General features: G+C 44.7%; 1 protein-coding gene across 3 annotated transcripts in view; it reads right to left on the bottom strand.

The window, feature by feature from the left end:
* Window positions 1–398: 398 nt before the first annotated feature.
* The window catches only part of SPR (G protein-coupled sex peptide receptor), an 82,084-nt gene continuing 54,835 nt past the window's right edge, over window positions 399–27,647 (bottom strand). For 2 of the 3 annotated variants that reach the window (XM_089550591.1, XM_089550594.1), the window contains one exon: window positions 399–3,200. In XM_089550591.1, the coding sequence (XP_089406717.1) occupies window positions 2,035–3,200 (1,166 nt within the window). In that variant the 3' untranslated portion in view covers window positions 399–2,034. Of the gene's footprint in view, window positions 3,201–20,127; window positions 21,291–27,647 lie in introns of those variants that run through there. The other variant, XM_089550592.1, reaches the window with a different exon arrangement.

Here is a 27,647-nt window from a genome sequence, read left to right as displayed (position 1 = left end):
GGTGAAGACAGATACTTATGAGATTCGGATGCTTAGAAGAACCCTTGAAAGCAGTGTCTTATCACTTTTTATGAAGGCTATGAGAGGCTCCCGGCTACACAGGGCGACAAACAAATGTCGCGCCGCAAACATTTGAGACCTTTCGTGGAATTATTAGGTTGGCATTTTGTACAGGGGCTTAACCCTTTGTCGTTACAATACGAAAGAGGCAAAAAATAAGTGGCGCAATTTTTCGCCTACAGTCTTGTGTAAACGCGCAGTTCGTAGACGAGAAGCAGAGATAATATCCGCAGACTATTGCCAGGAATTCGGTGCAGCGCCAAGCCAGCCCCGCTAAACCTGGCGGTCTATCACGTTCGGTTCTGCGACAACTCGGTTAATCCTTTTCTTGCTTACGTCACGGACGATGTGACCGTGCTATTTTTAGACGTTCAAAACCATGCGCCACAGAGGATGAGCCAAGGGAAGTAGAGAGCTTGTCCCGATGTTTTTCAATGATGCGTTTTACAGTAATAAGGTAGGTCTACTGGAGGGAGGTGAAGTGGCTTAAACTATTCTTTACTGAATCAACAAGCGGCCCACTGACGGACTAGCGTCCACCAAGAAGCTTTAAGCACGCTGAAGCCAAAACTTGACAAGTGCGGTGCGGCTTTTGTGTGAAATACGCAGAACAAAAGCAATGGCAACAAGTAATATCAAGACGTTTCTTCTCACAAGGGTTTCACAATAGGTAATGATATGCCATGCCCTCTTTGGTCGGAGTAAGGATATTTGTATGCACGTTGAACACTGGTTTTCAACATCAAACATTAGACATACCACGCGTATCCACTTTAAACATCTAGTATGGCCGGGCACAAGGGTTCCCGACCAATAAACTGTACATTTGAGCGAATGCGCAGGTCATCCTGCACGGGACAGGTGCTGCGCGCTAATACAGGCAAGTTAACGTTCCAGAGTAGGTGATGTGGAATGCCCTGATAGTTTTAAGTCAATGAATACTAGGAAGAAGTATGAAATTTTGAGAAAAAGACACAGCAGTAACTATGCCTTCAGAATTACGCCCCTGGCTGAAAGCTGATGTCTGTCGTCTACAGGTCATGTCCGGTGCTAACAGCAGTAACAAGCAAGTGGAAATGTTGCTGAGTGGGTTTACGAACAAGGTGTAATCTGGGAAACTTTGTAAGGCTCAAAAAGTAGGGTTTCACGTGGTACCCTACCGTGCAATGAAGGGCTGAAGTAGTGCCATCGACCTACTTGACAGCTAAATTCTCAAAAATAGATGTTTGGGATTATATATGTGGCACATTTTGTTGCTGTTCAAAGGTAGCGCGTGCACTTTGCAGAACAAGAGAGTTTCATAAGGTACGTTTCTTAGGCATACCCTGAACGAAGATTTAAGCCTAACTAAACATGTATATTAAATAATTTTCAAGGTAAGAACTGAGTGTTTGAAGTTTTATTCCGGAAAACGTGGTTAGAAATTTGCGCGTAAGATAAGTATTGTGCTCTTGCTGAAACGAAAAAGCGAATTTGAACATCGCCTGCCAAAACCATCCCTTTATTCATTTTGCCCTGTTTTATTGATTAGAGGTAGTTGAACCTGGCGATAATCTGAGTACTTAAGTCAACAGCTTGGCGATGTGGTGCAAAAAACATGCTTTAAAGAAAAGCAACTGCATAAAACGAACGTGTCGCTTTGGCCGTTAAAAATGGCTTCTTTCTTTGAGGCATTGAGAAGCAGAACAGCAATTGCAATCCCATTTGGATTCCGACAGAAAAATTACCGGCGTTAGATACAAACGTACGGTCTAAAGCAAATAAAAGTTATCTTGTTCCGTGCAGCTTCTGCCTTTTAGCACCTGTCTTTCACCTGGCCTCACGGCACAGTACCGAGAGAAATAAGGTGGCCACGCTTGTGGAACAACAGAAAGAGAGGAGTAAACAATTTGCAATAAAAAGTCACGGACACCGCGCGAGAATGCACTCTTATCGCGCCATACTTGGTGACAACGGCTGACATCGACGTTCGCCTCACAGAATGGTCTCATTCGTCACCGTGCGGGGCCCGTTGACCAGCGAGTAACGCGACGAACCCTGGGCCTTGTTGACGAACGTGCCCATAATGAAGAGATCCTTGAACGTCTTGCGGAACTGCTTGCTCATGCCGCAATAGATGGCGAAGTTCACCGGGTAGCTCAGCATGAGGAAAAAGTTGGTGAATAGGAGCGTTATGTTGAGGACGTAGTACGAGACGAGCTGCACCCGGAATGCGTTGATGAGCACGTGCAGCACAATGGTCACGGCGAGCGGGATCTCCACGGCCAGGAACACGGTGACCACCACGATGAGCATCATGGTGGTGCAGTTGCTGTCGCGGAGCTTTTTGCACTCGCTCTTGCGGTTCTCCTTGAGAAGCTTGGCGCGCTTCTCCTGGGCGCGCTTGAGGGCCCGAAACAGCAGGATGTTGAGCACCACGAGCACCGTGCATGGCCCTATATTGACGAAGATGACCTTGAAGGCGTAGTAGGCGATGAAGTACACCTTGGCGGTAAAGATCTGCGTGACCCAGTCGGCGACCAGCATCTGGCAACCGTAGTGCACTTCGCCCTGCCACCTGAACCGCACGTCCACGAACACCGTGTCGAGGAAGCGTGGCAGCTGGTGCGCAAACGCCACGAAACCCACCCAGCACACGGTGCGGAGCACGCGCGGCACGGTGCACCAGGTGACCGCCGTCGTCGGGTGGCAGACGTAGAAGTAGCGCTGCCCGGCCAGCACCAGCGTCAGCCAGACGGAGGCCGTGTGAAAAGCGTTCGGGATCACTTCGTTCATGCTGTTGTAGGCGTAGCACGTGGACGACGGGCCCAGCACGGTGGCGTAGTTGCCGAGGGTGTATATGTAGAAGAACCACGGAGAAGGGATGAGGAGCGTCATCATGTCGCAGACGGCCATTCCCAACAGGACGATGTTTGTGGGCGTCCGCATGTGGCGCTGCGCGAGCACGACCACGACAAACGTGTTGGCGATGATGGTCACCACGAGCAGCGCCGGCATGGTGTACCCGAGAAGAGGCAGGGCGAACTCGATCGGTGGGCCCCGGTTGGTCAGGTTCACCAGCATGGGAACCTTGTCGGCCGGAGGGATGAGCTGGCTCTCGTTGAACTCCTCCGTAAGGTTTGTGACGTTGTCGGCGAATTCTGCGAGGTACAAAAGACGTAGAAAATATAAAAGACGTAGAAAAAGACACTTCACTCATGCTTAACCGTACGTTGACGTAACCTTTTGTACAGCGAGTTTCTCTTTTACTCTCTTCACAAGTAGTTAGATGCAGCAGGGCCTGAATTAAAAGCAAGCTGCGTTTTATTAAAAAAAGCTGATTACTAGTTAGAGGTAGAATTAGGCTTTAAAAGAGAAGTGGATTCCTAAAGGGACAGACTGCAGCGAGGATGGCGTGAAAATCGACAATTCTTTCCGGCACCTGCGAGTCCAACATTCTACCTGAAATAAACTGAAAATTGGGATCAAAAATTGATTTATATTGCATGCGATAGTTTATTAGCGCATTTTCTTAGCACACATGTGGCCTTACTATGCGCTCTGCTTTATTTCAGGGCATTTTGCCAGGATAACGCCAAGCAGCCTTTGAGCCTTCAAAGCGTGAGGTGGAATTCTAAACGCGATAAGTTCCATCGTTCCTATTCTATATTTAAGTAAGGTAAGGAAAAATTTTCGCATGAATGTTAGATTTTGAGATGAAGAATATTAATGCTCGCGCCAATGCATCTTTATGCATTACTGTTCAGATTGCTTTCGTTTATATGTCCTCTTCTGTTATCTGAGCCCACTCACTCTTCAATATTTTGCACGTCTTAAAGGGCAAATAATTCCTACTCTCCAACAGTACATCTAGGTTATGTAAGCCTGATTATGGAAAGGTTTCGAGTTAATATGCACAGCACGTCCTTTAATAAACAGCACTACATTTCTTGTACAGAAGCGTTTTGAAATTTACATCCATCATACCGCCGCGGGGGCGCAATGGCTAGAGCGCTCGGCTACTGAGACAGAGTTCCCGGGTTCGAACCCGGCAGCGGAGGCCGCGTTCAAATGCAGGCAAAATGCATAAGGCGCACCACGTGTGCTGTGCGATATCAGTGCCCGTTAAATATCGCCAAGTGGCCGAAATTTATCCCGGAGCCATCCAGTATGGTGCCTCTCCTTTTCTTCTTTCACTCGCTCCTTTATTCCGTCCCCTAGCGCCGCGGTTCGGGCGTCCGCCAAGACGTCAGACAGCTACAAAGCCATTTCCTTTCCTTAAAAACCGTATTGCGGGCTCGCCGACCAACTGTTCAATCACGAACTTTGTTCTGGAAAACTTTCTACAGAACAAAGAAAATTGCCAAGCTTTAGTGGCGCGCCAAATTATAAAGCTATTTGGCTTGAAGTGGCGCTTAACTAGAAGGCACTAAATTGTTTATCGTTTCTTTCACTGAATGAAAGGGGTATTTTTCAGCAAACCTTCCTTTGGGCCAGTTCGTTACGTACCTGAGACATAACTAAGGGTAAGAACCTCGTTCACATTAGCAAGACACGCACAGAAAGCAGTGTCCAAAATTTTATGTACGTCTTGTGGCTCTTCAGTGGCTGTTATGCCTCAGGTTGATAATTTTCGAAAGATATTTGTCCTTCTCTTGTAGGATCATTGGTTTTGAGGACAGGCAGAACTTAGGAACATTTTATGATATTTTTCCCGTTGGTATCCTTCCTCATGGACTAGACCATGACGTGTACTGCCTAAAGGATCCTAAAAGGAGCCATCCTCGTTTGAATGCGAGTGCTTTAGATCCGCATGTTAGGGGCCAAGAGGCGCTATTAAGTACCGTTAGCGGTCTCCACATCCGCTGCCTTAAGCTTCCTTCCGTCACTCAGGAGGCACTGGAGAGCAAGGTAGGCAGTTTTCGGTGTCTAGCTAAATTCTCATTCCACCGAAAAGGCAGGTTAATGTGTCCAGAGTTCCCTTCTGACTCTTAGAGTAGCCACCATCAGTGCAAATCTATTCGGCTTGAAATAGTTTTCCATACGAATAGATCGCGTTGCAAAAGACGCAGCGTGCGTTTGCAGTTTATTGAACCTTGCGTGCAGGCTAATGCATTCGAGCTCTCTTACATGTCAAAAACGGATGTTTTCGTTAGAGCTCAAAGGAACTCAGACAACGCTTTACGCGCGCGTGGCAAATCCATTGAATACGAACGAAACTATGGTTGAACCAAGTAGAAAAAATAGTTTTATTGTCCGAGGCTTTACAATTTCAAAGAAACCCACAATACACATTGCGCTCGCAATGCTCCGAAACGGGAGCGTGTATTTGCTGTTTTCAGTGGTGGGCGTTTATTGCAGAACAGGAGATAAAACATTTTTTACTTTGCACGCTGTGTGGTGCAAATACTGAATAGCGGCAGCTTTTCTTACTGCATTCGAAATAAATGTCGGCAGCAGAAGTTGCTGTTTATAGCCCAGCTCGAGATAACCGAGTATGTTATTTTTACAGAAACGAAATGGATGGTGGATGTGCGAGAGAAATTCTGAAATTTAATCCGCAACAGAAGAATGTTGGGGGGAGGTCAGGCTAAAAGGGCGCTAAATATAGCTTGCGAGCCATGACCTCCCAGAACACACACCAGCAGAACAGCGTGAACCAAAAGCGATGCACATGCTGACACACAAGCAGGTGAAGCTTCATGACGTTAAGTTGCAAGACAAAAAAGGTTGCTAAACACGTTGAGAAATACAGACTGGAAGTAACTGAAATCTATGGTTCTGTGAAGTTTCCGCTTCTGAAGGTCGTATTATACGCCCTGGGGCTAGGCAACACTAGCAACCGCTCCCAAACGAGAAGTTCCACTCAGTCTTACGTCGGGTGTTTGAATAAAGGGGGGAGGGGGCAAAAATGGCCCATTTATGAATCCAATTCTCACAACAACTTGCAATTGCACATTTTTGTCTCGGGCAAACATCAGGATAACAAGAAAGCAGCTAAACGGTTGATTTTTACGAAAGAAAAAAAGAAACTGGACGGAGTTGTCCTCTCTGACAATATTTTCTTTCTATTCACAAGGAAAACACGCATTATTTTCGACTGTGGGGCTGGGCCAAGCTACAGTCCTGCCGGAAGCTGCCGTAAAAGACTAAATTTTCTGTGCGTTCCATTTTTTTTTGCCTACGTGGCCACCACAAAAAAGGGTCATAAAATTTTAAAATAGACAGGATACCACTTTGGTGAGAGGAGTGTGCCCAGCGCCTAGAGCAACAATGAATTCTAAAAAAACTAGTCATATGAGAAAAGCAAGTGCATCGTACAACTCAGGATGAATGGAAAGTGTTTGTACTCAAAGCAATGAACTCAAGAGTCAAGGAGGGAAGAGTAAGTCAAACACACTTCATAGAACAGAATATTACTATAACAATAACAATAAGGACATAGGTGGTTTTTCATAGCGAAGAAACCTTTAGGACCAGGCAAGAAAAGGGTGATCTTTTACGAGATTCTAGAACTACCCGGCACATACAGCAAACGTTGCAGTGAAGATATATAGTAAAATACCCTGTGTTCTAGGAAGTTTCAGAGAAATGTTGCTCCCAAGATGTGCTCTGCTGATTAAAATGATGGCTATTATTATTCATTAATTCAAACCACGTCCTTCAAGCGTCAACTTTTTTTCTCAATATTTCTAAATAAAACACTATATGCTGATGAGTTGCTGCGACAACTTGCTGCGACATGATTTCAACCGGCTTCTTTAGAGCAGAACAGTTAACATTGGTCAATAAACGCCATAGACTTCATGTCCCGAAGACCAATAATTCGATGCCTTTGAGGGTGATCTCCAAACCACTTCATTCCTTTATGACTACCCAACAATTATAGAGAGACACAGCCCCAGAAAAGGGTGCTTTTACGTAGTTGCATATAGTGCTCGAAGTAACGAGATTGAAGCACGGTTTTTTAGGTTGTAAATACTCCAATGACTATTTATTGAAGTGATGCGTGCGAACAAAGAGCACGTCAGAAAGCCTGCGCCAGAATAAAATTCACGGTGCCACCATAATGAACCTTGGGGACTTAACCACGCTTCTCACTGCAGTCACAGCAGCTGGCAAACCATTGATACAGATTAGAAGACAAAATAACAGCCGCATGCTCGTGACAACTCAAAAGATGGACTAGAAGAAGAAAAGAGGACCAGTTTCAGACAGCGAAAATGTAATGCCCTCTAGGGTTCTAACCTGCTAGGTGATTGTGGTGAAAATGCAAAGACAGGGAACGGTCCCCAAAATGTTCGACCTAAAAATAAAGCGAGGACAAACGCGCTTTAACGGGCGTTGTATGCCCCACCACCTACATTTCGTTTTGCGCACGTTTAAACGCTTATTTGCGCTTGTAACATGGGCTGCGAATACGTCATAACAAAAATGACTATATAGTGCTTTATGTCGCCGCTTTTAAGTTAATCAGTTAAATTATTTCGCTTTTCTCATAGCGCTTGATGAAAGCGCTACTTTTATTCAGTTTCTAGAATAGCGGAGAACTGTCATAAACGTGCGGAATGAACGAATGCATTTTCTATTCGTAAACAGTACAATTAATTCCATACACAATGCAGCAGCTGTTTTTCATGGATGCAACAGGGTTTTTGCTTTGAAAAAGTTAGACAAGAGTGATGAGGATGCTTTTCGCATACCCATCAAGAATAAGTACCACAATGTGTGGCTTTTAAAGGGCGTGATGGTCAGACGAAACTCAATGCCAAAGAAATAAATTTCAAACGACCTGGACTGCAAGAAGTAAGAGCACGCGAAAGGTCGAAACATACGACCGAGTAGGCCCTAAAATACAACAGAAATGTTTGTCGTCCTTTCGGTGCGGTAAATTTTTCTTTAATATCGCGAAGTTGTCTGTTGCGGCGACATAGCTGGCTATGCCATTACGACAGAAGACTGTTGAATAAAAGAGAAAATTCTGTTGTTACTCCAAGAAATTCTGTTCTCATGTCCCAAAATACTACGGGAAAATATTTTACAACAGCAAATTTTCTGTCGTGTTTTTCGGTAGGGATACACGTACACTGAAAAACAGTGAGCCGTCACAAAGTCGCGTATTAAGAAGAAGGAACACCCGCACGAACTTTCCAGAGTGGGGCCAATTTTTTTATGTTTTGTGCGCTCACGCTAGAAAATTTACTATCGTCATCTAGAACGTCGAGATACAGAAGGACTAGCGCTTTAGGAACTGGCGACTATAGTTAGCCCATATAGCGTTACATATGATAAGTGGTTGTAGAGAATAAAAGTTATTACATAAGAGATATGTGTGACACTGATATTCCTGAGTGATGTACTATCGCGCTCAATATGAGTTGCAACGCGCGGTCATCGACCGAGGCTCGTTCCGTGGTGTGCCTCCTCCAAACAGTCGCTCGGAATTCTGGGAGAAACTTTTTCCTGAGCGGGGGTGCTGTTGTTTCCTGGAACAGCAGTTTCCCCCAGAATTCCGAGCGTCTGTTTGGAGGAGGCACACCACGGAACGAGCCCCGGTCGATGACCGCGCGTTGCAACTCATATTGAGCGCGATAGTACATTAGTAGCAGCTTCTTATAATGAATAGCCTTACAGCCCTCACGTATTCCAGTTATTATTGCTCGTTTAATGAATTAGAACCCGTGTGACAAATGAGGAAATAGATTCCATAGAAATGATTTCTTGCGAGCATTATTACAGCCTAAAGAGGCCTAAAACACGCATTAACGAATTCAAGAAGTGGGTTGCTTATTGGATGCAGTTTACCTTCCGTCCTATCTGTTCAACGTTGAGGTCTTTGTACTGTATTTGATGGTAACATTGATAACATAATGTAATTTTAAGTATAGCTCAGACTACATTTAAGGGCTGCTGTAAATATCCGAGTACCCTGGCAACTTATAAGATTTAACATTATACCACTTAAAGGTCGTCATACGGCCTGAGCTTTGCAAAGAGCACATGTATATTTTCGCTCAGGAACAACAATTTGCAAGTACCACACAAACACGTTTTCCTTTATTTACAAAAGTCACGTAATCCGAAGTGGTCGTAGTAACGACCGCAGTGCGGAGATAAGCGGCTTATGTGCAGTGCGCGTTGCACGATAAAGAAATCTAGAATGGTCACCATGCGTGCACGAAAAGTTCGCAGTGGAAGTTGACGAGGTTGGAGCGAAAGTGATATGTGTTGATTAAAGGACGCATTTACTTTCAATCGCGCAATCATGAACTAGACACGGTGACACTTTGTAGATTTAAAGTACGTTCACACTTGCTCACGTTACGATGACTTGACCATGGTTGCCATTGTGCATTATGTCTACATATTACATCAAGTGCTATTTACTGGCTACAGTGCAAACAGAAATAGTTACTCGTTTTTCATAGCACCACCCGAGATAAATTTTGGTCCGTATTCAATTTTTGCGAAAACATATCTGCTATTATGTTTTAAAGATGTCAGCTCCCAATGAGCCACTTACACTGCCTTATAGCGGCGTTAAATTTGATTCTTCTACAACTTTTGAGCAGTCTAAGAAAGAAGGCGTGACAATATGTTTTTCTGTTATAAAGCTGCCGTTGTGACCACAACAAATTGGAAAAAAAGCCTTTTTTTTGTGACCGCTCTTGATTGACTGTTTGATTCAGCTTCAGAACCAAGTCGGAAAGCAGTAGAAGATAGGCATATTTCGAGCGCAATTGGTCCCCGCGAAAAGCTCCTTTTTTTTTTGGCAGCATCCTTTGACGACAGCAGCTTTCATAACTAAGCTACTTTTTGAGCCGTAAGCCTTTCCATCGTTTTAAACGAAACGCAACTGCCAGTAGTGGAGGACCACATGTTATTTATTTATTTTTTTACTTTAGCATGAGCGCGATCATAACAGCCCTGGTTACTGTTGATGCTGTCGAGCTGTAAGACTTAATTTTTTTTTCACTGTTTGCCAAATGAAAAACAGAACTGATTTCGCCGTCTTTATGTAATGTAATTTCATAGCACAGTTGTTTAAAGTCGAAGATAAATGGTTGCAAAGCAGACATCGGTGCAAATACAAAGTTATTTACAGCAATTGTGCGTACATAGAAGGTCGTAAAAGACGGAACACTGACCACGCGTCGCGATATAAAGGGGCGTAAAATATGAATCCTAAGCGCATCCAGCTTGTGGACAAAAACACACTGTATATTTTCCAGGTACACTGTTACCGTTTGCTTGTTCTTGGTATAACATTTAAAAATATGCCGGGATGATGTGAATGGCAAGTAAGACGCATGACACACTTTCTCATTAGTTCTGCAATACAGACATGTCGAGAATATCATATTAGTGTAAACGACTTCGTGCGTGAGTACAGTTTTGATATATACAAGAGGAGTTTACATTTAGAGGATCACTGAGGACAGCTTCATCCAATAAGTCTTCTCAATAAAAATTGATATCTGGCCATTTCTGAATATGCCGACGTTTTTCTGGCCGCGAAGGACGCATCTATCACCGAAAAGATTTGGTGAAGGAATCATAAGAGTAGTAACAGTAAGCGCAGCGTCGTTGATCAGCGCCCAAATATTGTTGTCGACGAAAGAATTTTACATGCTAGATCGGTCGGTGATGACGACAAGTGCATTTTGTCTCTTGCTCTTTTCTAGCATATAACAGTTGAGTTTTAGTGGTTTTTAGTGATTACAACGGGGTTTCGATACAGGCCAACTTTAGCTTTCATCAGTGTCCCCTTAATATCAGGACCTTCCCCTTTTTTACTGCAGCGCTAGGAAGAACCACTTAGTGCCATATCACCAGTGTTGTAGACGCTTTGCCATGCTGCGTATCTCAGGTGACAGGACACATTATTCACCGGGGAAATTGTCTCCAAAAATATCAGGCAGTCACAGGCTTGGTGCAGAGAAGAACTTCGGGTGTGAGGGAAAGGAAGACTGCCTAAATAAATGCGAGAGCAGGGATATATATTTGCATTCAAGACATACTTTTGTCTCCGAAGACAAGGAATTTCATAAGCTCTTGTACAATGCTTTATTTAAACTACCAGAAGCTTGTGGAAGCTTGCGACTTCTTTCTAAGCAAACTAACCTTCCCAGAGCCTGTAGGTAGGCCTTTTCTCACGCACTAGCGACCTGAAGAGCGCGAAAAGTTTTGTAAATTGATATGCACGAGCATTAAAAGGTATATTCTGTGGTGTGTATGGCTACGCAGACATCTTATTATGACCTTCTCCCAAGTAGCATAGGGGACTTATGGGATACAAAATAGGCTAACGATGGTGTAGGGGGAACTCTGCAGGCATGTGTACATGCCCTTATAATATGGTATAGACTTTTTGTAGAATTTTTAGCAACTTTATTACCGCCCTTTAGACTTCTTTCTTTCTGTAGATAATCTATAGGCTCTCTATGGCCGAAAGACCGTGACACCATTAATTTAATTTTGTCTGTAGACAATCTAGAGACTATCTGTAGGCGAAAGTCTGAAAATTTCAATTTTCCTTTTCTATAGAAACTCTGAAGACTATCTATTATCTAAAGTCTATAAGAATTTCAATTTCCTTTGTCTGTAGGCAATTTACAGACTTTTTAAAATCTAAAACAACTGCAGTTTCCATTTGACCATACACGATCTATAGATTTCCTTCAGGTTAAAGTCTATCACATTTCCAATTTTCTTTTGTCTACAGGCAATTTTTTTACTTCCTTTCGACTAAAGTCTATCGAAATTCTAATTTCGTTTTGTCTATAGATAATCTAGAGACTGCCTTTTGAGTGCATTTAAGAATTTCAATTTCTTTTTGCCTATCAGAGGTCTATAGATAGTACATACTGTAGACTGAAGTTGAAAAGAAGGCCATTTGTCGGAATGATTGGTGATGGCCTTTCCAGCGGTCATGGTAATGTGCTACAGCTGCATTGGGGATCATAGCCAGAGATCGGCAAATGCCCTTAATTTTAGTTTTCCTCCATCACCCTCACATTTGAATCACGACCCTCCCTCACCCTCACTCTTATTTTGAAAAAAGTATCCGGCCCTCTCTGGTCCTCAAACGCAAAACTTGCTGGCCTTCTGTCGCCCTCTCCCTCTCATTGGCGACCTTCCCTCACACTCACCCTCACTGATAGTTGTTCCAAAGCTCGATATTTATTCTAGTCGGCAACTACTGGCGATATTAGTGAGTAATAAACACACAAGATAAGCCCTCAAGGCACTATTCGACGAGAGGCTAGATGCTTATTCCGGTGTGTGTGTGCGTATAATTTAAGCTCATACGTGAGACAAAACTGTAAGAGCTAAGAGTTGAGCCACAGATATCACTCTGAGTTGACTTCTTTCCCGCACGGCATGCATACATGCGCACAGAACTTATATTATCTTTTTTTGTTTTTAGGTCCCATAATTACCATTCACCGATGAGATTGCGACAGCATCGGGCCTTATAAGTAAATTTCGTTGCGCCTAATCTCGCGTGATTTTTGTGCGGCTTATTGCACGCTAGAATGATGGCGCTTCCACGCGCACGGATGGAACTAAAGAATATATTTCCGGTGACGCTCGAACGTTGTTGTAACTTCGCAGTCCTGTTAGCCATATATGCCTTAAGCAGCGGATATCCAGATTATTTGTTTTAAGAGGAAACTTCAACGAAGCTTATATTCCGCTACGTAACGAGAAAAGACGATGTGTCTCGTGTCCACCGCTTAGTCGTACAGCTTGCTGTCACTTATCGACTTGTGTCGACGAAACTTTTAAATCCCCGCCGCGGTGGCTCAGTGGTTACGGCACTCGGCTGCTGACCCGAGAGACGCGGGTTCGATCCCGACCGCGGCGGCCGAATTTCGATGGAGGCGAAATTCTAGAAGCCCGTGTACTGTGCGATGTCAGTGCACGTTAAAGAACCCCAGGTGGTCGAAATTTCCGGAGCCCTTCACTGCGGCGTCCCTCATAGTCTGAGTTGCTTCGGGACGTTAAACACCAATAAACCAAACCAAACTTTTAAATCGTATGCGAATTGCGCTCAGCACCTTTACCACCTTTTTTGCCGAAGCTGGGAGGGTCTAGCGGTAGTCTGTGTAGCACTTGTGAACGTGTTCCATCCTTTAAGTGTTCACATGTTGATTAAGATGAGGATTCAGCACTACATACAGAGGGAAACTCGGCAGCGGGTGACCGCAATTTTGACAGGAGTCCTGCAACCCCTTCGCTATTTCGGGAATAAAAAAAACTTTCAGTGAGGACAATGCAACGTCCTCCAGTATATTGTTTTTAAGAAGCCTTGAAAGGCTCTTTTTCGTTACACCGTGTCGTATGTTTGACATGGAAATAAAGAACATTTTTGATAGCAGGTAAATCGAGCAAAGGCAGCCATTCCCGAAGTAAGGGTGCCCGCAAACTTTACTACCTCAAATGAATACGCTCTTCGTAATAGGACTTGCTCGAGACAATTCCATTCCATCTTACGATTTCCCAAGGCGCTTAACTCAGAAAGTTTTATCAGAGCTTCCACAATTCTCCTTATAGCTTCCTGAATGTAAAGGAGGAAAGGCGAGTGTGATAATTCAAGGATGTGCCCATCTCTCAGAAACACCGTTAGAACAGTCTCAAAGAGCATTGTCTTGGGCGCGATTAAGATCTACCATTTTTATCTTTGCCGTTTGCATTCACATGTAAAATTGCTGCGACGGAATAGTAAAAAACCCAGTATTCTTAGAGCGAGATCTCTAATTCGCAACAGCTCCAAAATCCGGGCTATCGCTAAAGCATTGACCTTGAATGAATAAACACATATATAAAAGGAATCTTGCCGGAAATAGGTTCCGAACCCGTGGTGGCTAGAACAGGTAAGCTTCGCTGGCATCTGCACGAAAGCACTAAGCTATCGCCGCAGCCAATCTCACCGCGTGTTATACTGCAACTCACTCTCACGCTGTGCTTTGCACACCGTCGTAGTCTTCAACTTTCATCTGCGTCGCGAGCAGACATCGATCAGAGCTTTATTAGCCTGAATCTAACATCTTCGCTAGACGTGCGGACTACCCGGCAGAGCAACACCATGAGCCAATCAGACTTAACACATGATTTCGCACGTCTACTCGGTTTAACTAAATTGAAACTCTACTGCGTTCCAATCCAACATACCTGCTGCATCGGTGCCGATGACAAACTGATGTCACCAATAAAATTTTTCTAAACACGAATCCAAATAAAGACTTTCTGTTATACAAATTTCTGATTATTTCAAGAGTGTGCAACCTACTATTCAGTGGATGACGCGGTGCGTGCGGACAATAAAGCACTAAGGTTTCGGCTTTTTTTTTAAACATTACGGTTTTTAAAGCGTAAGTTGAACTAATCGCTCACTGTGCTCTTGATGCCAAAACAAGCTGCAAATGGCAAGCATGCGAGTGGTACATATGCGACCGTGAAATGGATTTTTGTTTAACGTTTTACGGCAGGACGACGTAAAATAATTGGGGTTATTCGGGCTACAAGCAACTCAGTGCGCGGATATGTCGGTTTCGTCGGCATTTTCTGTAGTGGATCAGGTTTCCAACAAAATTCAACTTAATAATCCACTCATTGTAAATCTACACAACGATGTTTTATGGATTTGGTCTCCGAAACCACTGTAAGAAGAGGTGTGTGTGTTGAACAGATTACTTGCGCAGCTATATGCTTCCTATTCTCGTTTGTGAGCGGCGTTATACGCAGCAAAAACCATCGGGCTCTGTGTTGCTGTGTAGTTCCTAACGCGCAGAATAGGCAGTCGGTGAGGAACTAGCGATGGTGAACCACTCCTCGCGAGCTGTGTCCCAGCTTTTTCGTGCTGCGAGGTAGATACACGGCCAGGAAAATCGTTTACGCGTGAAGGACGGCCGAAACGAAACTAAGCTTTATTTGGCGGCTTATGACCTAGATTTACTTGGTGCCTCCTCGAACGCACATTCGCGTTCTCAGGTGAATTACGTTTATTTTGTTTAATCTTTGTCTTATCGCCTGCCCGGAACATGGACTACTGTTTATTGAGAGTTGTGCATCGCTCGTTACGCGCAGACACTCGCGCGGCGCGCATCGTGGACAGTGACACTCGGCCAATAATGTTTTGTAACGACATAGACTGGAGCACGCGACGCTTGTCAAACTTGCAGTCAGGTGGCGCTGGAGGAATGCTAATAGTGTGATGGTTCAATGAAAGTTGCTGCCTGTGCGAACGGCCAGCGTGCACGAACACCGCGAAGAGCCTACGAGCCGCATCCCATCTCCCCTTTCGTTGGTCACCTATGGACTCGTCCATCACTGCCATCCGAGCCGCTGACCGCCGCCGCTGCCCTGCACGCTCTTCGTTTTGAAAGTTGCGTAAAGGTCAACTCGACAAGAGGCAGCTTACATTTAGTTTCGAGAGGCTCCTTCATGAACCCTGCTCACGCGTGCACAAATATTTCCAACAGCCTTTGTGCGGGAGGAAGAGCATGTGTTTCTCATCTCAGACAGCAACATTACCGAAATGCCAGTGTAACTCGGAGCTGTTATCCGCAAAATAAATGCGAATTTTGCTCGCACTGAGTTAATATGGCTGCGCCTGCGGTCTAAGGCATTCTTTCACTAAAACAGTTCCAATTTGGAGCATGTGCGTTGCTTTCATTTAGATTTCAAGTAGCCTTAGGTGAGCTTACCTGTATGCAAGAACCACCTATCTACTACGCTGCTCGGGCTATACATTAAGAATATCTGAGTCATTTTAAGATGTATTTCACCATGACGATAACGCGTTTCTTCTGTAAAGCTAACGCCTGCGTTTGAAAGGCTGCATCTGCTAAAGGAATGCGCTGCTTGAGTTTTCTAGATAATGCGCGTGGCATGGAAGCGCTGCGATCCGCTTATTTCTAAGAGCACGCTTATGTAAGGCAATGGCCTCTCATCGATGTGCTTCAAGTTATGAGCGCAAAACTGGTGAACTAGGTGCAGTCTGCCGCGTAGCTTTTTCATGGTTTGTACCAGTTTGATCATCGGCGTACGTACTAGGTTTGGCACAGTGTATTCTTGAAGGCGCTTGTTTGAAAGCGGGTATAAGTCTAAATTATGAAATATTCTCTGTTGGGATTCCAGTCTAAGAAGCATTCAATATGCATTTTATGGGGGCGCCATTCTAAACAGCTTGTAGTGAGTCAATTATTATATTCGTCACAATACTTCGTAGTCTTCTCTTCCAATATAAAAAAAATACCTTACAGAAATCCGCCTTGGCAGTGGGTATTCAGGGCAGAAGAAGAGTGCTGCAGAGGTTATGGGTCTTTGTGACAATGTTTTATGAAAGCTACTGAGAATTTTTCATGCGTATTTACTCAAATGAAGAAGCCGGCACGATGGCTGAGTGGTTATCGTGTACCTCTGCTGGCCCAAAAGACACAGATTCTGTCGTGACTTCGGCGGTCGTATTTTGATGGAGTGAAATCACAGAGGCTTCATTGTGTACTATGCGATGTCAGTGCACGTAAAGAACCACAGTTGGCCGAAATTATCCGCAGCCCTTCATTACAGTGCCCCTTATAGCCTCACTCGTCCTGTGCCTTTGATCCCCATTTAACCAAACTAAAACGATAAAGATTGCTTTTCTAGAATGGAATTACCAAGGAATGCCTTGAGTTGAAAAGTACGCGTATAGGGATACAAATATTTTTTTCGGTTAGCCTCATATAATAGTGTTTTGCTCTGAACAGGTCAACATGCCCAGATGGTTGAGTGCAGACAACAGGCAGCAAGAATGCTTACGAGAAACTAGCTGGACAGTTACTTTCAACTTTCAATTCTATAACGGGGTACATTTTTCATGGTGCATATATTACATACTCCCAGCCATGATAGCTTGCAAATAAACTAAATTTGTAAGGATATTCATCGTCATGTCATTTGTGAAAGCCATGTTTTCAAGGGTCATAGACTGTCTATAGGCAATTGTTCTACTATAGACAGTCTATGGAGAAAGGCATATAAAGCTGCGAGGCCATAAATCTAGGGAATTTTTATATAGAATTGATTGACCTTTGTCTACTTGACCTGCAGACTTTTGTCTCTAGAGTGCCTATGGACCGAAATCTACAGAAAATGTGTGGCCATAAGTCTATAGATCGCCGATAGACTCCATAGACCTGCGTCTATTAAACTTTCAGTAGTATTTTGGCCATAGACTATCTGTAGTCGAATGTCTACCGAAAGTCTAATAGATACAGATCTATGTTATATGTAGACCTATATGTATAGATATATCTGTAGACTTCTATAGATAAAAGATAAATTGTTTGGCCATCAATTCACTGATGACCTATAGACTAGTCTATAGAAGTTCTTCATAAAAAATCTATAGACTTCATGGACGAAAATTAATAGATTGTCAGTAGACTTCCTGAAAATATATTTGTAAGGGCATTGCAGTGTGGAAAAACAAACAAGCTTATTCAGCAAAATCAGCCATCCCAGCACTGTGTTCTAGCGCACATGATTGGTCTGCCACGAGCACAAATATGTTGCATATTCAGACTGTCTCTGATTTTACGGTTACAAGCAATGTAGACGGGCAAATTAGAGACGCGTGTAGTCACCGATTATTCCTGCCCCAATAAGATTGAGAGCGTAATTTTTTGTTTTTCATCGTTGCTTCCTTGTCAACAACAAATCTCCATATGTAGCATATGGAACAGAATCCCGCAGAAAATTACGATTGTGCGGCATCATGAATGCTTCTTTCAGGAACAATTCGTGAGTGGTGGTGGAATGTTCCAGAGAGCAAATGAATTTATCCCACGGATGGAGCACAATGAATATCTCATATGCTTCATGCAAGCGCAAAAGAGAGCTTGTCTCTTGTCAGCAAGATACTAGTTACTTTCATGTCACTTGTCGCTGTGCAGGAGTCGAATAGATCATTCCGTCTATTTTGTACTAACATTCTCACATATAAATGTAATGAGCGGTGAGTTATAGAAAGGAGATATCTGAAAGCCCACAGACATGATATGTATAAGGCGTGGTTTTAATGACTGTGAAGAAAGCTTAATTAGTTACTGCGCTCTGTGTGTGTACGTGCTTCCTGTCTGTGTCCCTGATTTTTTCGCGCTGCTTAATCGTGAACGAGAAGCACTAACTAGCCCGCCAGAAAACCATTCTTGAGCTTAACCAGATCGCTAATACGCCACTTATATCGGAATCTTTGGTTCATCATGCTGTATTACACTTCAGTAATGCTAATGCAATGCTGATTCCGAAACTCAAGAAAAAAAAAACTTTAACACTAGTTGCTGTGCAATCAAGAAGTGATAGCTGTTTGATAAACGGGGTAAAATATTCTAACAGAGACTTGCAGATCACCGAAAGTTTGTAGGTCAGAACTCGAGGGAACAAGAATAATTAGCAGAAAATAGTGATCAGACTCGACCTTTGGTGATAGTTGCTTAGACATCAGTAAGTGCGGTTAATAAATCAAATTTGTTCACCAGGTACTGGCCTTGTGACGTCTATCAATTTCTTTGTTGCTGTCGGTTCATTTTTTTTTCTATAGAACGTTAGCTTTCGTTCGTGTTTTAGAGCTCAAGCAGAAGCGACCATCACTTCTGTTGTGCATATTGCGAACATTCTGCAGAACGCGCTGTGCAACTAAGTATGCCGGAAATCGAAAGATCAAAATCTATCACATGGTCACGTCAGCACACCCACCCTGTGACGTACCGAAGAAGTCCGCACGCTTCTCAACTCCCGCCACGTAACTGGGGACCCAGTTAATTAGTCTGGAAAAAGGGACGATGAAATTTCTAGCCTTTAGCTGCGCTCCTTTGAGCTGTTTGGCGAGCATCTTTTAAAACCAGGACGCTGCACCGCGGTAATCTAAATATGCGGCGCCGCTGCCTTCAAATTCATCACGAAATGTGTAAAATATGATCCACTAAACTAGTCCACGACCGGCATCCTCGCTGTATGTTATGTATCCTCAATTTCAATTCAATTCAATTCAATTTATTCTCCAGTTATACACTGGAACGTTCTCCGGGCTAAAAGGACCGACTGGGCCTTGACTGAGTCCCGGAGTTTACATTTACTCCTTACATTTAACATCAAGAGCTCATTGAGAATTAAGTTGTTGTAAAAGCGGCAATGGCAACTTTCCATACAAATCGAAAGTAAATGCTCCACTCACAGCACGAAGAGCAGTATTAAAATTCAGTGCACGAATGTTTTAAACACTGTTCTAAGAATTTTTGACTATGAGGTGAAAGTGTGGAATGAAAAACTGCGCGTCTCTCCAAGGAACAATGGTTGGTTTTTATCCGCCTGTGAGTCCTCATATGCGGCAAGCATGCCATACAACCACGAAGCATGTTGCTTTTATTGGCATTTTTCTTTCCGTATTACTTATTTCAGCGCAGAATAAATACACGTAAAATCTATTATAGTAAAAAGAAATATTTGCACGTCTCGCTCATAGTAAAAGTTCCTCTCTCTCGCTGAGTCCTGGAAATAATGCCTCTATTGTATGGCACCTCTGACAAAGACACATATTTGTCTTGAGCTCAGTTTTTATGGTAGGTATACCAAATCAGGATTAGAATGTCTGGAAAGACTTCATCAACCGTATCGCACTCTACCGCTTACGATATATTATGTTGCTTATCACGCCGGTGCATGCACCCTTCTGTCAGTATTTTTCACGCACGAAGCCGCGGCAGTCTAACCGTGGCGACAGTGGCTAAGCTGCAGAGCCTAGCTTCACAGTAATAGTATAAACGTAATTACTGGCGCTCTTTTAGAAAATGATTCTTTGCTTAGATGCCAAAATCGCGGTCTGAAGCAATCGGCGCAGCGAGGTCAATCAGAGTTCCCGCTTTTCGGAGAACATGTTCAAATGTGTCAAGGCATACCGGTACTCTGATCCTGTCGAAGAACACTTGCGCGGCTGCCTAGGGCTGACACATACCGCTGGGAATTCAGCAATGGCGGATAGACATGCCCTTTGGCCATCCTGGAAAGGCGGCGCGCCTACCTCACAAGCGTGGGAAGAGCTTACAGTAGAGTCTCATTAGCCGACGGTCTGGGACCATTCATCATCGAGTACCGGGAGGAGCCTTCTCGTCTGCTCACGACCGATCCCATCATGAAAAGATCCTTGAAGGTTTCCCGAAACTGCCTGCTCATTCCGCAGTAGATGGCGAAGTTTACAGGGTAGCTTAGCATAATGAAAAAGTTGGTGAACAGAATGACTATGTTGAGAGAGTCGTACGACACGGCAGGCACGCGCGTAGTGTTGATAAGTACGTGAAGGAGAACTGTGACAGCGAGAGGTATTTCAACCAGAAGGAACACAGTGACCACGATAATCAGCATCATGGTAGTGCAGTTGCTATCCCTCAGTCTTTTGCACTCGCTCTTGCGCCGGTGCTCTTGGAAGAGTCTCAGCCGCTTGTCTCGGGCGCGCTTGAGAGCTTTGAAGAGGAGCACGTTTAACACCACGAGTAGCGTGCACGGGCCGGTGTTGACGAAGACCACCTTGAATGCATAGTAGGCGATGTAGTAAGCGTGCTCGGCGAAGAGGGTTTCGACCCACGCGGCTGTCCGCATGCTGCAGCCCCAGAGGACGCGATCTTCCCAGCGGAATTGGACGTCCTGGAAGGTGCGGTCAAAGAAACGCGGCAACTGGTGAGCGAAGGCGAGAGCCAGGATCCAACACATGGCGCTGGTCACGTTTGGCACTGTGCACCAATCTCTGGCCCGGGCCGGATGGCAGACGTATATGTACCGTTGACCAGCTAGCAGCAGCGTCAGCCAAATTGATGCCGTGTGGAAAAAGTTTGGGATCACTTCGTGCATGCTGTTGTAGGCGTAGCAGGCGGGCGCTGGCGTCAGAATGCTGTCATAATTTCCCAGGGAGTAGATGTAGAAGTACCAGGGCGACGGTACAAGGAGCGTCATCATGTCGCAGATGGCCATGCCCAGAAGTACGATGTTTGTCGGCGTGCGCATGTGCCGCTGGGAGAGCACCACCACGACGAGCGTGTTGGCGATGATGGTGACAACCAAGAGCAGAGGCATGGCGTAGCCGAGCAGAGGAAGCGTGAACTGTATCGGTGCTTCGCGACTCGTCAGATTCAGGAGACCGGCCACGTTTTCAGCCAGAGGAACTGCGGTCTCGTTGCCCTCTGCTTGTGAGAAGCCTTTGATATTTTGCCCTGAAAGGAAAAGAAAATAGCACTGTAACCACCGATCGCGATACTTCTCCAAGCAAAGACAACCAATGACACAAGCAGTGAATGTTTTGCGAGCGTAAAAAATAGACACAAGACAGGCAGCTGAGCCGTCGCCATTCCCGAGATCATAATTCAATGAGTTCTGTGTGTAACAATAATATACCTTTTGAGACCAGCATGTGCTGTGCACCATTGTGATGCAGCTCAAGAAATATGTAAAAGACACCCAGTGACTGGCTTTTATTACAACTGTAGCGATTCTGTGTAATAAATTCGACGAATATAGATCGGAATTTCTGCATTCACACAGTCCCTTCATTAGAAATTAAATACTGTTTTTTTTCTAATTATTATTCTTCTCTATATGATGAATAGCGAATTTATGCATGGCTGATCAGTTGCACGTCAAACACATCCCAAACAGTAGCTCGCAAACAATGCGTTGCACTAACTGTAAGCTAAGTGTACTATTCGCTCCCTTTCCGGATCAAAATTGCCGTACCAAAACTCCCATATGCCCCACTTATTAATCCTTCTAAAGCACTTTCCCATTAGGCAGTGAGGTTGCGAATGACAGCAAGAGAATTTTTGTTTCCTCGTCATATCTTTATAGAAACTATCTTCTTTATACTTTTTCTATAATTCACGCCGACTTTCACACCAAATAATAATTTTTCCGGGGCGCCACTTGTCAGTGCAGTAAGACAAAAAGAGAACCTAAACGAAATTCCTAGTTTAATTCGGCATCAGCTTTTCCTGTTCCTACGCTAACCTTATTGTTAGTCTATTGCTACAAAAAAAGACCTTGGTTCAGTAGCAAACTCAGCTTAGCAAATATTTTTGAAAAAGCTCTGGCATAACATTCTGAACTTGAGTGTCGCGTGCTAGGAGTTAAGAAGGCAAAGGACAATGCGGAAGCTCTCCGAATATTTTATTTACAGAAAACGATTTTTTCGGCAATTAATGTCGAATTTTCTGTCACAGCTGTCGTTTCCGTTTTTGTCTAATGTGTGTTTCGCGAACGATGCTTTTGCTCTGCAGCTTTGTCCGAAGCGAGTTTTTTGTTACTTTTAGTAGCCGTTTCAGCGTTACGCTAAGACTCAATGACACCTACCGGTGTTTTTGTAGTCTGAAGCGCTTGTCTTTGCAACTGTTTTGCTATATGCAAGAAATTTTAAACCATGAATCAAAACAAACCACTTTTCCGGCCTATCTCACAACAAGGCACAGGAAACAGAACTGGCTACTTCCTGACGTTGTAGAATAATACAGCAAATACGATCCCTCAGGCGCTTTGTACGTTGGTACAGCCTGGGTACTAAGAACAGAATGGGCAAAAAAAAAGAACTGAAAAGAAAATTGTCCAGCCCGCAAGCCTTAGAACGATGTCACCGTACTGACATAACGTCTACTAAAATGGGCAATACTGAACGAGCTCTGCAAAACATAAAACAGAAGAAAAGCTGCTGCCCAAAATGACATGCGGCAGCTGTGTTTTGAAGGCCCAACTTCCCAATAGAAATGGCAAATGACGCTGGGTTTACCTTATGTCTACAGAAGGCATCTTGTGCCATCTTGAGTTTTGCCATTAACATGACCTTCGCTAAGGATCAAAAGTTAACTGCATTCTTTCTGCCTACATTTAACAAGAAGTGGCACCACGCAGCACACAGTATAAGCTTTTACGCTGACACTCAGACGTGAAATTCCCCGTCATGCCCTTTTGTTGTATGGTTTGAGCAGTTTGCGTTTTGCGAAAGCTCTTGCTCATATTTTTTGACGAAAAGAAGGGAGCTGTATGAAAGGTCTGGGGTTAGTCTCACGGCTGTAGTCACTTGAATGTTACACTGAATCGAACGCTACAAAAATAATTAGGCAAAAATATGCTTAGAGTTATGCACTTAAAAAATGACAGTGCATTTGCTTGCTAAATATTAGCAGCAGAAGCTATTTACTATGCTCACAGTTCTCCGTGCTGACTTTAAACTAAGTTCTTGTTCAAAAAAATGAGTTTGTGAAATACGAAATTAAGCTTACCTGATGATTATCTTCGAGGCTGTCTTGCATAGTCTTGCATAGAAACTGGCAGTGTTAGAAAGCGTTGTCCGCTGACTGCTCGTTCTATCGTAGACGGCGCAAGAGCCACTGCTGCCGCTACCTGAAGCAAATGCAGTGCCACGCCCCCTCGCGTCTGTCTGAAATCGCTGCCACGAGAGCTCATGAAGCCTCGCTTTTGTGACACACAGCGTCTCAATTATCCGCATAAAATCAGTGTGGCTTTAGTCGTCTTGCCAGTAGCGAAAACGCATAAAAGGCAGGATATAAGATTCTTAACAACACAATCCAGACCAAGTTCTTGTCCGCTGTGAAATACACCACTTTGTTTGGCTACTGCTCAAACCAAGCTTGCATTCATCCCGCAGTCGAACAAACATGTATTCAAAGTGCATTAGAAATTTCGTGTTTGGGGATAAAATGCATGACATGTCAGCAGCTGGAACATCTTGGCAGAAAGACGCAATGTTCAATGCTTGCTTTTGAGAGCGCTAATAACACACTGCTCGTGTCCTTCTAATGACTGTGCGTTCTTCGATTTCTCACGGTTATGTCAGTTGACGCTAAGCCGACTGTTTGAACCTCACAGCATGCACATACCTTTCACTTTAAAACCCAGCAGAAGCTGACCGAAAGTGTAAGGCGGGCTGTAAAGTATATGTGCACCAGAATCGTATTTCGGCCAGAAATCTCCGATAAGCAAGAAAACGACTATGGTGTTTTTTGTGCAAGAATCCACGCAATAACAGCTCAAAATTTCGAGCCCTGAGCCATGTGTTCAAGAGAGCGTTCAAGACAATGAAAACTTATCTTTCAGGAGGGAATTTATCCATATATTATAGCGTTTCGTTTTGTTCAAGTATTTTATTATATTGCTCTTTAAACTTTTTTGGTCGACTTCTTGGACAGGGTCGTTATTAGTTTTTTCACTCATTATAATTTCTCTCCGCACGTCAAATTATGTTATCTCCATGTTATGTTACCTTCTGTTATGTTATCTCTTATGTTACCTCCATCGTCGAATCTGGCACTTAGCGAAAATGGGGCATCTTCTTCAAGCTTGTTCCAACATTCCGTTTCCGGCGTCTTGCATCCAAAAGAAAATAGAGCGTCGCTCAGTGTTTATGGGGCCTACAACGTTAGCTTCTCATGTGACAGGACACATTCCTGCTCGCTGGATGGCATGGCATTCGGGGCGGGTATTTCTAAGAAGGCATCCCCGCTCTATCCTCACCTGTCGCTGCTCGCTGTGCGAGAAAGCGGATATATGTGGCTCGACGAAGGGAAGCGAGTCGGCGTGGACAAGCACCGATGCTCGGCTCACTGCGCACTCACAGCACCATCAGCGCCGCCTCGAGGCCCGAGAAGAATCTCCCTGCCTTTGCTCTACACGGCCGTGACAGCCGGGAAAGATATCTCGTTTCTGCATTTCTTGGGCCCCCTCTTACGTTGTATGCATGAAAGTAGGAAGATAAAGGAGAAGGGGCCACTAGCGAGCATCGCATGCTGCGCCCCTTTCAATATGTGCATTTGGCCGCCGGAATTCTGGCCCTCTACTCTGCCGTCCTAAACAATAAAAGCAAAACTACTCCTTCGGCAAGGTGGGGAACGTGATCCATCTTTCCGACCAATTGAAACGCCTCGGGCGGCGGCGGATGCAGGACTACGCAGCAAACAAAAAGACGACACGCTCCAGCCGCGTGCAACGCCTCCGCATCAAGCGTGCAATGCAACCCATCGCGCGCTGCCGCTGACGGAGCTCGAAGGAAAGGAACTCTCCGGTTTCTCTCCACATTTTGCTTATACGGCGCGATTCCCTTTCTGTGGTTCTTTAATGGGAGTAGAATATGTTACAATAAAAAGACGCAAGTCAGGCAAGTTGTTTACACCACAGAGCATCTGTGGAGTGTTCTAACTAACGCTCAGGGATAGAGCTATGAAAAAGGCAGGCACGCCTCTATTCATTGTACACATGTATGCGTCTGTATAGGTCATTCCTGCCTGGAAGCTGCTCGACGCACACTGTAGTACGTTTAGCTTGTATGGGCTAGAGTGAGACGAATGACTGGTTTATGCCAACAGGATGGCAAGGATGTGGTGGTCGGATTTAAAAGAACCTCTCCCGTCAAGCCACTCTTTGTACTCGGAGGTCATCTACAATAAGGAAGAGTGAGGTCTACAGGGTTCCCTGATTTTTAGTAATGCAGTTTTTTGCCGATTCAATTTCATTTCCCTTGATCAGAGCGAGTATGAAGTTTGTGAAAGGAGACACAAAACCAAAACTGTAGAAGGAAGGCCCACAGAGGCTACCAGAAATGTGTGAGGGGCAGTCGCCGGCGTTGTGTGGAGCATCGTTTAATATTTTCACGTAGTTGTGACGGCAGTCACGAGAGCAGAAAGACAGTGATGATAGCTTCTAAATAAAACTCTTTATTTGGGCTGACTTGCACCCACAATGGACTGAATCACTCGGCGGTGGCGAAAGCAACAGGCGTGCTCGGCGATCGTAGAACAGAATGCCCGCCGCTGTCGGCCGTGCAGAATTTAACGCTACAGCGAACATTAGGGATACGACGTGCAAAAGTACTACAACATTCTGGATCAACGGAGAATGGGGACCCCTTGGATGCGATCAATGGGGATAAATCTGGTCGTGTCTTGCATCACAAAGCGATAAAGCGGCGTGCCGCCAACTTTGAAGAATCAATAAACACTACACAGGTCCGCAGCATTACTCCCCTCTCAAAGAATAATCGAGCCGATGCTTTAGAACAGATATGGCGACTACAAACAAATAGAATTGAATATGTAAAAATAAACACCAACTGAGGAAACACAGCGTCCTTTGACACGCATATAGGGCTTTAGATGGACGACATGGACAACTTCTGGTCGTACTCGGCGTCGCTGGGATCCGGTAATTTGGTCAGGGACGACTTCATAGCGAAGTTCATCTAGCCGACGAAGAACCTTGTACGGGCCGGAATAGGGGCGCAAAAGCTTTTCACTCAATCCGCCGCAGCGAATGGGCGTCCAAACACAGACTCGCTCTCCTGGCTTGGATTCCGCGTCACGTCTTCGTAGGTTGTAGCGTCTGGCGTCGGTGCGCGGCTGGTGTCTGATCCGTAATCTGGCAAGTCTTCGGGCTTCTTCGGCGGGTTGAAGGTAGGCGGCGACGTCGACGTTATCTTCTTCGTTAACATTGGGAAGCATGGCGTCTAACGTGGTCGTGGCCTCCCTGCCATAGACGAGCCTAAAAGGCGTCATATGGGTGGTCTCCTGCACTGCGGTGTTGTAGGTGAAGAGGATGTAAGGCAGGATGATGTCCCAGGTCGTGTTTTGGCGTCGACATATATGGCGAGTGTGTTGGCGATAGCTTTATTTAGGAGCTCGGTCAGTCCGTTGGTGTAGGGATGGTACACATTTGGCCTCCGATGGCTGGTTTGGCTGTAACGCAGGATCGCTTGCGTCAGTTCCGCCGTGAACGCTGCTCCTCTGTCCATGATGAGCATATCGAGGGCACCGTATTACAGAAAAATGCACCGAAAGAAAAATTTGGCGACTTCTGCTGTTCTGTTCTGTAGAGCTTTCGCGTTGGTGTAGTGGGTCACTAAGACGATCCAGTTCTTACCAGACGTTGACTTCGGGAAAGGGCAAAGCAAGTCCATGCCGATCTGGTGAAAGGGCGTTCAAAAATTCTGCTGGTCGGGTGGGAGGAATCATGTTTGAAAGAAGAGAGGCGCGAACGGGACGAGGACAGAAGGAACGCAAAGCAGCAGGACAGGCGCCAACTATCAATTCAGGTTTTTTGCACCGCACCCTGCACCACACCCCGTCAGCTGTTGGAAATGAAATCAAAAGTCAGCTGCGTGATCCGCATGTTGTTTCAATTCTTCGTTATGTTAAAGACTTTTTGGTTATACTGCAGGACGTTCCGGAAGCTAATTTAGCCACAGCTGTCAAAAGGACGCTATTCGTTTTCACCACTCACAGCCAGGGGCTCACGTTAACTTGGGAGGTAACGGCTAATAGCGAACTGCTGTTCCTAGACCTACGCCTAGTGTTTAAGGAGGATCACCTATGCTGGGCGTACACTCCCAGATCTCAGAAAGGCTTGTTACCTTTTGACAGTGTTGATTCAAAGCTCCTTAAAAGAGCGATAATCACCAAATCCCTGCAGAATGCTTTAAGCAAGTATTGCTATCACATGATGTCTTTGAGCTTTGGCGCCCAGGTTCAGAGGTTGAAAGAAGCTGAGTATTCAGCCCCTTTGATTGCGGCTGT

This window comes from Amblyomma mixtum, chromosome 6 (genome assembly GCF_055824585.1).
Source record: "Amblyomma mixtum isolate Tamu chromosome 6, ASM5582458v1, whole genome shotgun sequence".
NCBI classification, from domain to species: Eukaryota; Metazoa; Arthropoda; class Arachnida; order Ixodida; family Ixodidae; genus Amblyomma; species Amblyomma mixtum.
This window is presented reverse-complemented; position numbering and strand designations above follow the sequence as displayed.